We start from the raw sequence: 14958 nt of genomic DNA, 5'->3' as shown, positions 1-14958 counted from the left end.
AATAGTGTAGCCTGCCGACAGACGACCTGCTTGCTTTCATGAAACTTCTAGGTCACAAATATTCAATGGCACCTGTAATCATCACTAAGATTTGCACTCAGGCTAAACTATTTTCTGCCCAGCCACATCACACAAAATCAGGCTCTTGCCGCCATGGGAACGCAAGCCAAGAATGTAAAGTTTCATATCTAGCTAAGGGGGGACCCTGCGTCTTAAAAATTTTTTTTTTTTATTCTCAATCGATTTTGATGAAACTTGGTGAGTTTATGTATTTAAATGCGCTAGTTTTAAATATACATCCAGTTTTCTTGCAGAGTAATTAACTTTCCAGAAATTGAAGAAATTCAGCTTTATTGCATAATTTGCTTGGAGGTGAGCTATCTACAGAACTATACACGGCATAATAAATATCGAGATCCAATAATTATGTTTATTATGGGTGTTACGTGTTTAGACCTCGAGATATTGTTTGAAATTGATCATGTATGTTGGGTATACAATCCCTGCTTGAAGAAGAGTATTCTCCCCTTCACATCTGCGCACTCAAAAATAGTTCAAAGAAGTATTGCTGTTTCCTGCCTCAGAGCACCTCCGGCGCATTCTTGCGACCATCGGGCGGCTAGTAGCTTCAAACACCAAGAGCACCGGCTCACTCAGGCTGGGTATTCTATGGCCCTGCTGACAGCTGTTTCAGAAAGGGTTTTTGTGATCCCGACCAGGGGAAGGGCAGGACGCGACGCACTGGACAAAGGACCTCATGCAACCGAAGCTGTGATGCCGTATGTCCATGAGGTCTCGCACAGATTAAAAAAGGTTGCAGGTAAAATAGGCATACACATTTTGTTCAGCGCCAGGGGAAAGCTCATAGCGCTATGCCGCAAAGTCACCAAGGTAGGCTGCAGAAAAGTAATCTGTGAGAAAAAACACGTGTAACACCTCGCATCGACTGCACACACGCAGTTGTTTATAAAATTCCGCTCCATTGTAAACACTGCTACATTGGCCAGACAGGCCAATGTTTGAATGACCGGCTGAGAGAGCATGCATACTCACTGAAAGGGCTTGTGCCTAATCTTTTAGCCCAGCACTGCAAAGAATGTGGCTGTTAACCTATCTTTGAAAAATGCACTATATTAGGTGCAAAGAGCACGCAAGATTTGCAAAATGTTTTGGATCCAGTCACATGGAAACTCCTGCCTCAGTGTACCCTCGGGTTCCCTGCATAGCTGTGAGATTAACTATTTTAAAAACATGACAGCTTGCTATGTCGATGCACGGGATGTGATGATTTCATTCCCATCCCAGTGCCGATACCATGTTTTTGTTGGTCTTCTGCACTGAGCCTATGTTTTGTATATATTGCATTCCCCACAATAAACCAGTGGTTGTTAGTTCAGTGACTTTTCTTTCGTCCTCACTTTGTCCCGTCTAAGCGCTGTTTGTTCCTGTTCCAATGATGTATCGAGCCCAGACAAGCACACTTCTTCAATCCATCTGGTTATCTCTTTTCACTGCGCTAGCTTGGCCTTACCGAAACCCTCTCCACTAGTGCCCACTTCTTGCCTCTTGTCTGCCAATTAGATAAGAAAAACCTGTCAAAGTAGGCAATGCTATTCAATGTCAAAATAATGTCAAAAATGTCAAAATAATGTCAAAATGTCAAAATAATGTCAAAATGTCAAATTTTATGTTGTACAGTGCAGTTGAGTTATTATAATATCAAGAAAAATGAAAAATCCTATTGTTATAACTGATCATCACTATATCTGGACTGGCGTAAAAAAAGCTGCTGAAGATACCTTTGTAGCTCTGAAACCACATTTGCCACTTGCGATAAAAAATTGACATATTAGAAAGTAGGCTGCGAAAAATGAAATGTTTATTTATACCTCTTAACATTGTGTCAAGTGTTAAGCACACTGAAATGGTCAGAAATCTGCGCTTGCTTTCGCGGAAGTTTCATGTTCACAATCACAGTGTGCATCACGTCCAGAATCTGCGCGAGCACTGGTGGCTATAATTTAGCTTGCATGAAATCAATGAGTGACTCGATCGACAACAGTGCACTTCGTGTTAACATTGGGGTTGGTGTCAAAGACTAGCAATTGTATATCTTGTAGTAACTGCTGCTTCTGTCATCGCTTTCATTGCACGAAGTTACTGTCTGTCGCGACAGATCGCCGTGTCGGAGATATCTTCACAGAACGAGGCAGGACTATCCGCATTCAGAAAGTCCTCCATCGAAGCACCACCTATTTCATCATTAATAGCGACTTGCTCCCAGAGTTCGGTTGTGTCAGCAACTTTCACCATGCTGGATTCACCCGTGAGGGGTTTCGCCCTAAAGCCCCTCAATTTTTCAAAAGTAGCGCCATTCTTAGATCTTTCCGCCACCCCGCTCACCCTGGCGCGTCCTCCTCCACGCCTGTCGCCCCGGCCTCCTCCGCTCCCCCATTGGCCAATCTGTGTCACGTGGAAGCAGGCGCCGCGCTTTTGTATATGTTTTCTTTCCAGCGCGGAGCAGTCGCCGCGCTTTTGTATATTTTTTTCTTTCCAGCGCGTGCCGACCTCCATTGTTGGGCCTGCGCGACGAAAGTACGGCAGGCGGACTGACGGAGTGCGTTAGCGTAATATAATGTGTAGGGCCGAGAACTTAATTGCGATGCAATGCTGCTGCGCCTTCGGCTGCCGCAACAGACACAGCGAGGGCAAAAAGCTTTTTGCTTTGCCGTCCGGCGGGCGCAACGCAAAAAGAAGTGTGTATTCGCACGATCAGGCGGGCTGACTTCGAGGAAGTGGCAAAGAACGCACGGCTTAGTGAGTAAGGGCCACAGCTACTCACAACCTCTGATTTCGAGGCTAGTTCACGCCTTCCGCTTCGAAAAAGTGTGTGTTCATGCTCTGCGTGATTTTTAGCGCGTTGCTTGACTTTTTTTTGTGTGTGGAATGTGCTCTCTTTCTTTCATGTAGTTTCGTCTTGCGGTGAAATGCACGCATCTGCAGCTGGCCTGTGACATAAAAGCGACTTTATTCAGGGTGTGTTTTGAGCTCCACCAGAAGTTAGCACATTATCGACGCTTTTGCAAGGCTCAGTATGACTTACGATGCAGTCTAATTTTAGCTTCGAATGTACGCTCGCATGTATTGATTTGGTTTGTGGTGATTAACGTTTCTAACGTTCCGAAGCGACTAAAGCTAGGATGCAGGTCGTAGTGGATGGCTCCGGATAACTTGCTATCTAGTTTGCCTGGGGATGTTTAACGTGCACTTTGATCGTAGAGTCGTACGTGGGCCGGTAAATTCCTCGATGGCTTTTTATAATACTCGCGCGGGCGTGCTAGCGCTGCTTTAGAAGTTGGCGCCTCGGCGCGATTGTATTTCTTCAATAAGTTTTATTTACTAGTTGTAACACCTTGTCATTATTTCGTATTATTGACGGCGCCTCCAGGGCACCAAAGCGGCAACGGGAACACCAAAGCTAGAAGCAGGGCTGGATGGGGCTCGCCGTTGCCTGTGCATGCCAAGGGGGTATAAGATCGCGGACAGCCAATTTTGCATGTGAACACTCCCTGCGACGCCTGCATTATTGTAATGTCACTAGCTCTTCAGAGGCCTTCGTTAGCCATTACATGTGCCCTCCTGAAGCAGTACTTGTTCACACGGCCGCACACAGCCATCCCGGCTGTGTGCGGTCAGCAATCTCTCACGCACCGGCCGAACAAAAGTATCCTGCAGGTACGTAAATGAACCTACGAAACCACGTACACATACTTTTACGCTGTCAACACCTGAAACTTTGGTAATTACGCGCGTGTTTAAGTACACCGCGAGCTTGCGTCGTGTTTCAGCAACACAAACTCTCAACGTCGCGCGCTTTACGGCTTAAATACGCCTTGAATAATGGTCCTTTTCTCTATTTCTTCCGCAATCCCAACACGAAATTCTAAAGGCCAGTTACCAACTGACGAAGAAAGATCTCGATTGAAAAAACTGCTCCGCAGGGCTCGAACAAACTTTTGTGCGGATTTCCTCCCGTAGCGTGTTAGCCATCGTCTGCTACGGAAGGCCCACCACCGGCGGCGCCACCATCGAGGCCGCGCCGAGCGGAGGAGGAGGGAAGCGAATGGCACTACTTTGGGAGATTCAGGGGCTTTATTTCGCCCTGATGCACAAAGCCTTCTTTTTTCGTTGATCGGTATGGCCACTAGTTCTAGCCTTCATGATTGTGGTGCTCCCAGTTTTCAGAATTTTCGATATCATTGACTGAATGAGCGCTTACTTTGGGTCTTACAAAATTTACGGCTTCGTCTCAAGCAACAGCTTTACGCTTTGATAGAATGCCTACTGTTGCTTCTGCAGCGCTTTTCCATGCTCCCTGAGAGTATGAGGAAGATTTTAAAAAGGGAGCACAGGTGCCGTTCGCTTCTCGCTTCTCTCTCTCTCCTTTTTTTTTTTTTTTTTTTCTGGACGTTTGCCAGTAACACAAATGTGGAGCAGCTGGCGTCATCTGTTGGCATGCCGCACCAACTTGCGATGCTCTCCTGGGCTTTTGCAATGGCCACCCGGGTGAAATGCGCTTTGTGGTAACGGCTCACGTAGATACAAACTTGTGTAAACAAACTTTGCACCCCATCTTTGTTTATGGGAACTTAGCAACGCAAATTTTACGATTATTCTACATAAAAAGTGCCACAGAAAAGGATAAATTTCTATTGTTATATCCAATATATGTATTTTTTTTTCTCCTAGCCCTAACACATAAGTTGATACTTATGTTCACTGATGATTAGTCCACTCATCGGTACAACCGATATATCGTTACATGCGGTATCATTACAAGTGGACTGTTCTATATGGCCCCTGCAGCACTCGCTGCATTTTGAGGCTACTCCGAATTAACCAGTGCATGGCTAAACACTTTGTATTAACAAGCATGTGATGTCCAAGTTTGCCAAAGCTATAAGGGGGTTCCAAATTAGTTTTCTAAATTAATGAAACACTGAATATTGTAGAATCTCGGTGATATGATGATGCCTGATATGAATTTCAGGGTGATACAAATTTTTCGCACATCCTGGCCCAAGTGCATGTGCTTTCAACAGGCTAAATTTCTACTGTTGTGAACCGCCTTCCGGGTTGTGGCAGATGAAACGAACAATTGAGCTGTTGCGTGATCCCTGGCGAGAAGGTCCTGGTCAAATTCCTGTTGCCAGGGTGGCCTACATCACTGCAGCTTAACTCCCGCCCTTGAAAAGAAGAAGAAAAAAGCTTTTGCTTTTTTTGCAATATAATGGAACTTGTCAGCCATTTTAAACACCTTGCAACTTTATAAGGAGCAGGCAATCACACACAAGGCACGTCGGCAAAATTGGCGGCATTCACTTTCATGGGTAGCTCTATCTGTGCATTTCATGTCTTCCGTGGTCTTTGGCTCCCTTTTACAATAGGAAATTTCTACCTTTGCACCCATCATATTGCAAGATACGAAGTAACTTTGCCACCGCAAAGAAAAGCAAACAAATTTGCTTATCTTGTGCTAATCATGTGTTTATCACATGAGGCAGCAGCTAGGATGCCGCAACGAAAGGAACTCGAGATAACCAGACTGATTATGAATTGTCGGCCTTGGAACACTCAAAGTGAGCAGCTCGTTTTTGCAAAAATGTGCACGAAGCGTGCTCCAGCGATTAGAGTTTGCATCAGCCAGTAGAAGTGCTCCCTGCAAGGCGCATGACTGCAGTGAATCAAGACACTAGTTTTTCCTTTTCACGCTAGCTTTTGTTGCTTTTATTTCTGCATGGAGAAACATAGTGCTGTGGCTGTTTGAATCTTCAATCTGTCGTCATTACAGTGATACCAAGATGGTGGCGCTGCATCACCGGAGAGCCGCATGAACAGCGGTGCGCTAACTCTTTCCAAATCCCAATTTCTGATTTCGAAGAACACATTCTAAAGAAGTGCACTTTTCTAGAATTATCCTGTATATTGTTTCTAAATACTTTGCCATGAGATAAAGGAAGTTCATAGGATTTCAGAAATAGCAAATTTTGAGCAAGTTGACCATTTCATTGCCTGGTCGCTCTTAATTTTTCTTATTTTAAGATGTTCTTGGGTGGTTCAAGTTTCGGGTGATACAAATTTCTGCACCATTTTGAGAGATTTGCATAATCTATATTCTGCTGTATTGAGCTTTTGTTTTATAACATGTATCTCACTGATATACAAGACAGACCAGTGAACGATGCCATGACCATCTCCAGCTGATTCTCTTTGTGGGGCGGTCCGGTCAACGCTTTCTTTAAAGAGCGGCTGCCAGAAATATGCATAATGGCCGGCTAAGAACTGGTTACGGTAAAGCAATTTCCTTCAGAGATTATTGTAGCTGGCTAGCACGTTCCACCTCAGGTCTACCTCAGGCTTTCCTGTATAGTCAATGACCAAATATTGTGACACCAGTAATTTGGACATGCTTGGACAGCCCCACAGCAGTGCCACTAGCCAACAGACTTATGGGGATAGAGGTATGCCTCGGCACCTTTGCGCAGGCATTGACCTGTTCTGTCATCCCTGCACCTCTCCCTTTTTCACTCGTGACGATTGTCGATGGTGGTGCTCCACTAGCGTCGCTAACAGCGGCTGGCTGCTCTCTGCATCTTGAGTGGGGGTGAGATTCTCTCTGGGACAGCACTGGGTATGTGCATGCTTTCCACTCGTCTACTGGCACCTTTGTGCATTGGACTTGAGCAAGCAGCATAGCCGCCAAGACGTTCCTAGCGGCGTGTCATAGGAAGCCTTTGCTCTCGCAGCCACTTGCCAGCAGCACCCCTTTCTGTATTTTCGCCCTTGGCGTGGAAGCTCTGTGATTCATGCACTCGCCCGCGACCGGGTACTTGTGCAGTGTTGGGTGCCACTGGAGACACTAGGCAGTTTCCGCTAACTCAGGGCACTACGGTGTTCTCTTGTGTGTGCAACATTCGGTGCCTCCTTTAGCAGCTTAAGCGCATCTGCAGTCGTGGCTAGAGTACAAAAGGCAATGTTGGCCATGGCCCTGTAGCTCGCTAAGCTTGAACCTGCAGTGGTCGGTGCTCCTGCGAGACACAAGTTCCCCATACTGGCACCCAGCATGTGACGGCGGATGTGCCACTGTGGCTTGCTAAGCTCGAACCCGCGGTGGTTGGCACTCCTGTGGGACTGAAGGTCCTCACAGACCTAATATATAAGGGCGACCTAAATTTCTGACACCTTACTGCACATTGTGCGATAATTCGTACTCGGACTGTACAATCGTGTGCTTATTTGGCCACCAAGTCAAGCAGAAATAGCAATATCTTTGTCCTGAGACATCGCCAGCATAATCTTTGGTCTTGCCATCAGCACTCCAGAAAATTTTTCTGGAGTGCTGGTAGCCATTTTTCACCTCCTATGCCATCTTGGGTTTTCCTAACCCATACGCTGTAGCTTCCCCTTTCTGAGCCTTGTCTGCTAGCCTACTGTTCCAGCTGCTGTGAAGGATATGTGAAAATCTAAGAGTACCCAGATTTCAGAATAATAATTAATAGCACTGAGGCATTCTTAAAATGACGTGGAAACTGAATGACGATCCTTATTATAAAAAGGTTGGTATTCTGAAATTCGTAGTACTGAAATATTTTGTTACCTTGAAACTATAAAGAGTCACCAGGGGATTTCTTAAAAGTTCCTTAATGTGGTATTCATAATAACGACGTTTCACTGTATTATGGATATGTTGAACAACACTTGTTGCCAATATTGATGCTTTGGATTCCTCTAAAAACTATTTTATACTCTGTTTTTACTAGGTGTGTGTGAATAATGAATAGTAGATGCCAAAAATTGCCAAGCTATTTACATTGCTGCCTCTATTCTGTATTGTATAGGGGACATACTAGTTAAATTTGTGTGCGCATGTCGTACTTGTGCTATGCGGCGATATGTTTTGTTTATTTCCACACAGTGTCGATGGAAGTCCGTTGTTACCATCAAAGACAACACGGATTTGTAGCAAACATTTTGTGGGAAACTGCAAAAATGAGTTGAGCTAACATGCATAGTATGCGCCGACGATTTTTCCGGCGCGATGCCGTTTCCTGCTCGGTGTCCCTTACATGGCTAAGCAGACGCTGCCCTTTCGCACTATTGCAGCCATGAAAATAATCATCAAGGGTACCAATCTTCTTAAAGGCAAATAGAAGCATGTACATCATCCTTTGAATAAAACGTCCATGCACACACATGTAGGCACACACCATGTGCGGCACGAAACGTGCCCAAACACACGCAGTGCAAGAGACAATCAAGGCGGTGTGAACGAGAGATAGGAGATGCGTGCACCTGTTAGTTGAATGTTGCTCCGCATTCGGCGCTCTCATGCCAGCGCTGCAGCACCACTCGGTGGTGCCGATCTTGTCTATAGGTAAGCATGCACAGTTTATTCATGAATACAGATAGGCTTCCATAAATACTTATAATAAAAATAAAAAGTAGATACACTGAAATAGATATATTCCGATTTGGCACTTGGGCACAGTCTAGATCGCAGAAATCGCCACACAACTCACTAGCAGCAGAGAAACCAGTGCATAAGCCCATAGCATAATCGAACTGTGTATGTTAGCACACACAAGAAAACTCTATGGTTGTGTGCCTGTCAGAAAAATCAAAACGAGTCGGAAACTTGCAGTAATCCTTTGTCCCATCGCCAACGAAAGGCAATTGCTTTTCACGAGTCTCAAGAAAAGAAACGGCCGCATGGCTGCAGGTTCGTATATGGTGGCATTGTTTGTGTACACAAGTGCCCGACTGAACAGGTGTAATTGCACACTTGTGAGCAATAAACAAGCAGGCATCTAGCGGTGACCCTTTGAGAATGATTGTCTACCGCAGCGATGTCCTAGCAGTTGAGCACTTGCTTTGTATGCAGGAGGTACCGAGTCCAAATCTCGATGCCGATGGAAACCCACCATTCTTTTTTTTTCCCCCTAATGGGCAGCGATGTTTCTTGGCCTGGTGCTCGGCTTCTTGTAGGCTTTCACATCTTGAAAGAAGGCCCAATACAGATTTTTAAAAGAGTATTGCTCGATGCCATTCCAAAACAGTGCGCTATAGACGGTTTGTGCTTTTCTCATTTTTGCACATACAGGTAAACCTCGACATAACAAACTTTAATATAACAAAATTATTGATATAACGAAGTATTTAATAAACTTTTTTTAACCTCTTGTCCCTAGAGCACCATTTATTTAGAACCTTAATATAACAAACTATGGTTATGTCCTATTTCAATATAACAAAATTTTACTGCAGCTGCGAAGGGATACCCAGACAATAAATTCTAACTTCTGCGGACACAGATGGTCAATTAGTTGGATTATAAGCAGCTACTTGCGAACGCACCTCTCAAGCAGCCCAAGAGCAACTGTCGAAGTAGAGCACCGTCATGTTTCTTATGAAGTCCAAGTGTAATAAGATCTAATCATGCGCCGTATGCTGTATGCTTTGTGTGCGAGTTAAAGCATACTAGGGTGTGATGAGAAGATGGGGAAACAAGCTTGCAGCAATGCAATCATGCATGTGCTGGGGAGAGGGCAGCTTGCCACGTGTTTCCTTTCTTAGTGTTGCCATTGCTTTGCATGGCTGTCAGTGCGGCTAAGTGCATACACTGCCCAGGTACCCTGTTTTAGAGGTAATCATTTGCATCTGCATAAAGTGGGTGTTTCGAGATGGCGTAGCATGTCTGGCTTTGCTTCACACTGCCGATGTGAAGATGTCATAAACATGGCAGGAAACCCTATCTTTCGTTGCCAGCTCTCAAATTCAACAAAACCATTTTTTTTTTCATTAAAATTTGCTTTTTCCAATTACCTGATAATTTGGAAAATTTTGCAGGCCCCTTACGTGTAAGAAAAATCTATTGGCAACTATTCTTATTTGCATAAAAGGGAAAATTTAAATATAGCAAAATTTAGTTATAACCATGCAAATTGGCAATTTTATCAACCACGTTATATCGAGGTTAAGCTGTATTTTACCCGCATTGAGCTTTACCAAGCTACTCGAAAACCCAGTTTCTCTTTTCAAAATTGGAAATTACTTTTCCAAAGTAAGGATATTGCTTCTTCCAAGGCTGCCTTAAATCCGCAGGCTACTTCCATTCCTGATAACTAATGTTGGTGCTTTCCTGTGGGTGAACAGTAGTAGTTCGAACTGGTCTGGAATTACTCATGAGTGTTCACATTGATCATGATACAGAACGAAGCTCGCATAAACATTTGAAAAATATGTTCAGAGCAATTCAGATAGATCCCATTTTCCAGTTTAATGCTGGGAGAAATATGTTGCTGGAATATTTTTTTTCTTTGAAATGAATAATTAGACAACGTGTTCAGTCCGGAAGTCTGACAGCCGCTGTACTGCATGCGATACGGGTCGACTGCACCACGCGCTTTCATATTCCATGAATAGCAGCCTATCTTCCTTTTTTGTGCAAATAATGCGATGAGGAATAAAACGTTATCAGAACAGTGAATTTTGCAATTGTCCGTGGTTCTTTTTGAAGTGCCGGGTGCTCAGTTTTGCAGCTAAGCTGGTTAGGCCTAGCAGCACCCCCAGCACTTGTTTGGCACTTGGCTAACAGCAGTGGGCAGTAATGAGCCTCGTGCATTGTTGATCCGAAAGCTTATCATTGGGCATTGCGTGGCATGCTGGTCTAAAATCTTGCTGCTAGTATATTCATTCCTTAAGAAACAGTGAATTTTTACACAAAAAGAGAGAAGCCAGAGATAGTTGCGTGTAGTGCACTGTCACATGCACGCATCGCTGCAGCAAAGTACGATGTGTTTACAACATCTAGACAAAATTTGCCCCAAAGTTTGTTCATTGTTCAAGCCCCAAAATTAACCACTTCGCCCATCAACTCATCAGTTCATGTCACCATTTGAGCTATCCACGAAAATGTCGCGGTTGGCTCTTGGCCTGTGCTGTTGCTCTTTTCCATAGATTCCGCTGCCACGCACTGCCAGAGCACCATATAATAAGAGTGACTTGCGCAAAGCAGATACTGACGCTGAAAAAACTACTGACAAAGAGGAAGCTCCATGTCGCCTCCAATGTACAATGTTTCCTGTTGGTTGTTTGTTTTTCATATTCCTTGCCATTGACTCCGCAACTGTCTCACTCGAGACATACACCTGAACTATTTCAAAGCACAAGCGCACGTAAACAGCACCGTCCGGAAAGTGCAAAGTGCGACCATGTAGCATCCCCGCCATTATGGAGGTGACATTTCTCCATGTGCGTAGCTAGTACGGCTGCAGAAAGAAGGAAGGGACACGCCTTCGTTGCTAGGTGACACTTGCCTGGGCAGCGCATGCGCGTGTAAAAACCAGTGTAGTCGCCTCCGTAATAGGTAAAAAAAAAAAAAAAATCTTTCCCGCATTTTTTTTTTACCACCATCTCAGGTTTTCCGAACCCGCATGCCATGGCGTCCGCTTTCTGTGCCTTGTCGTCTGCTAGCCTACTGTTTCGGCTGCCGTGAAAGATACACGGAAATCTAAGAAGCCCCAGATTTCAGAATATTAGTTCATAGTACTGAGGCATTAATACGACACGGAAACTGAACAATGATCGTTATTATGAAAAGTTCAGTATTCTGATGTTCATGGTACTGAAATATTTTTACATTTAAACCATAAGAAGTCAGCAGAGTATTTCTGAAAAGTTCTTTAATGTTCTTAGACGCTCGCGTCCACACGAGGCACTAGTTGCTGGCACGCTCCGGCACGGGCTAGCGTTCCAAAAGGGATTAAAAAGAATGCTATGCTAAGAGATCGAGTGTCGGTTTTTCCTCACCCGCGAGAGCCCGAGACTTTACCGGTTTACATGGTCGCTCGACGCCGCAGGCTACAGCACGCCTGCGCTTATTGCGCCTGCGCGTTCCACAGTGGCGAAGCATAAGTTGCCTTTGCATAGTCTGTAGCTGTTCCTGAGTGGGGTAGGCCAGCACGTTGGCCGTACCTCTCGGTTGGTCTCGCCACACCATGAAAAGGACGGCACATTGGAATATCTTACAAGCCATCTTATGTTGCTACGCTGCCAGGAAACAAAGATAATCAAGCTTGGAAGAAGTCAACACGCAGACGCCTAAAAACGACCACCGATGCGACCAAATGCACTCACCTCTGCTACCCACGTTTTCGTGCACAACTGTGTCATGCGGGAGCCTTTGCAGCCACACTACTCCAGGCCATATCATGTTCTCGAACGTCGTCCGACGACTTTTGTCGTAAATGTCAATGGCCGCTCGGACACAATTGCCCTGGAACGCCTCAAACCTGCCTACATTGAAGCACCCATGCCATCGGCTCCACCAATATGCAACGCAACCCTGCTGCATCCTTAGACGCCGTCTCTGTACGTGACACCCAAGACCAACACCAAGACACGCCGCGTCACTTCCATCGATGACTTTCCATCGTTTGTCGAATTTTCCTCCTCTCTAGGGGGGGGGACCCCTATAGCGGCAGCAGCATCGGCGTCGCATGAGAGCTACGCAGACGCTCGTGTCCACTTGATGCATGAGTGGCTGGCACGCTCGGGCACAGGCTAGCGTTCCAAAAGGGATTAAAGAGAACACTACACTAAGAGATCGAGTGTCGGTTTTTCCTCTCCCGCGAGAGCCCGAGACTTTACCGGTCTATGTGGTCGCTTGACGCCATAGTTGTAATAAGGTTTCGCTGTATTTGCATTTGTAGAGCTTGTTTGGTGAACAAACGCATGGGCTAGATTATAGTGGCATACAGATACACTTGCAGTTTGCTTCGTATCCAAAAATGTTTTAGTGGCATGCACATTTTGTTGTTTTCACTCGTAGAACCTTTCAGCAATCGAGCATAAGATCATACGCACAGGCTAGGCAACCGTTGTAGTGGAATATGCATCCACATGCAGTCTCCTCTGTGTCTTTCAGCAGAGTGCGCATTTTTATGTTCGCACTTGTAGACCTTTTTGGCTATCAAGCGTAAGATTAAACGTACAGGCTAGACTGAATACCATAGTAGTGGAGTACGGATCCATGTGTGGTCCCCTCCATGTCCGGCATGTCTGGCGGTGGTGGGCTCGTTTTTATGTTCGCACTCGTAGACCTTATCGGTGATTGCATGAGAGATGAGATGCATGGTCTTGACTGACGACTGGAATGGGGAGTGCAGGATACGCATACAGTACCCTCCATGTCCAAAGAGTCTGTTGGTGGTGTGTACCTTTTGAACAGCGGCTTGGGTAGGTTTGACCGCAGTCAACAAGACAATATGCAGATTGTCGTGTGATAATACTGATCGCATGGTTGTGTATTTGTGGCGGTGCATACTGTGTCTATGTAATTTATTGTTGTTCCTGTGCCTTATATTGACACGGCAAAATGTCGATGGGTCATCAGAATCCACGAGATGACGCCACGAGGCCTGCTGTGTAATTGATATTACAGACAGCTAACATCTCTTTTTAGGACTAAAAGGTATGATGTATATGCTGTTCTTTTCAAAGTAGTATCTACATGTACAGTATGATTTTCATTCCCAAGCAAATGGAACGAACAGCATGAGAGGTGAATGGGTCGTGTGCCTTCTTTGTCACATCCTCTGCAATCTGAAACTAATGTATTATTATTATTTACAGGCCTGGTCTCTCGTACCTCTAGCAAGTACATGTGGATTTCATTGACGGTTTCCGAGTACAACACCAGCGACACTTTCGCTGCTCGAGCCAGCGTATCAGGTAAGATCTAGTGGCTTCTTTATTATTATCTTTTCCACAACAGTTTCTCAGGTACATTGACATTTGATAAGAAACAATATTTGAACATTTACAGTCGAACCTGGATATATCGAACCCAGATATAACAAATTACTGTGTAGAACAAACAGCTGTAAAATCACCTCGAAAGTTTTTTATGATCATTTTATATATAGAATTACCTATATATAAAGCCTTTTTTGTGATCCCCTTCAAATTCAATATATCCAGGTTTGACTGTATTTAGAAATGTTGCTTGTTACATATGCAATTGCAGCTTTGATATTGAGCGAAAGAATGTAGGTGCAAGAAAGTGGCATGGCATTTTTTTTTTATTTATATACTACAATACTGTTGCTCATTTGTGAGCATGGCAGTTGGCCAATGCAATATACCTCCATATATATTTGCAGAAAGCAGTTAAGCCTAAAACATGATTGCAGGAAATCTAGGCAGAACAGTTAACAGGGAAAAGGGCAAGAAAAAAAGGAACTGCGATTATTGAAAAGTGTGAATGTAAAAAATAAACACTTAGTTTAGGAATATAAATTGGGATATGTTTCCATAGTACAACCACCACCAACATTTTACTTTAAAAGGAAAAATTTTATCTTGTGTACCTAATCCATTAAACAATAGTAATAAGAGGTGGAATGATAACACCATTGACATTTAAAGAGCTGTGCAATTCATTATGCGATAGTATGAATAAGCATATTCATAATGATAACATGCAAAAATATAGTGGCAGAAACTAGATTTGCAAAAGAAAATCTAGACAAGCAATTTCAGTTGCCGACCAAAAATTCAGACTCAACAGGAACTGCCAAAAAGTCCAAATAATCTGGAGTCCAAAATACCAGATTCGCCAGAAGATAAGCAAGTTTATTCCACAAGTGACAAAAAACAAAGAGGTATGCCGTATTGTGGGACCGTCGCTTTCAGGGATGACCAGTTTTTTGTGTCACTAGCATAGTAGCAGCAGCCAACAGCTATGGTGTCACCGTGTCACTTTTTCATGGTCACCCAGTCAGCCACTGAGTTCTGTTGATTCTTTGAAAGCCCTTTTGAGAGCACTGCCATAGCAAAACATGCTGGCCTGCCATTACCTCTTATTCTTCACGTTTTGCAGCACAACTTTGAGACATG

The 14958-nt window shown here is 44.4% G+C and overlaps 1 protein-coding gene across 1 annotated transcript in view; it reads left to right on the top strand.

The window, feature by feature from the left end:
• LOC142589817 (uncharacterized) overlaps window positions 1–14958 on the top strand; it is a 228045-nt gene that overhangs the window by 112884 nt on the left and 100203 nt on the right. Inside the window, exon 9 of the mRNA XM_075701397.1 lies at window positions 13693–13791. Within this exon, the coding sequence (XP_075557512.1) occupies window positions 13693–13791 (99 nt within the window). The remainder of the gene's footprint in view (window positions 1–13692; window positions 13792–14958) is intronic.

The sequence above is a fragment of the Dermacentor variabilis genome, chromosome 1, assembly GCF_050947875.1.
Source record: "Dermacentor variabilis isolate Ectoservices chromosome 1, ASM5094787v1, whole genome shotgun sequence".
In the NCBI taxonomy this organism is placed as follows: Eukaryota; Metazoa; Arthropoda; class Arachnida; order Ixodida; family Ixodidae; genus Dermacentor; species Dermacentor variabilis.
The sequence above is the reverse complement of the archived record's forward strand: the minus strand, read 5'-3'. Positions and strand labels throughout refer to the sequence as shown.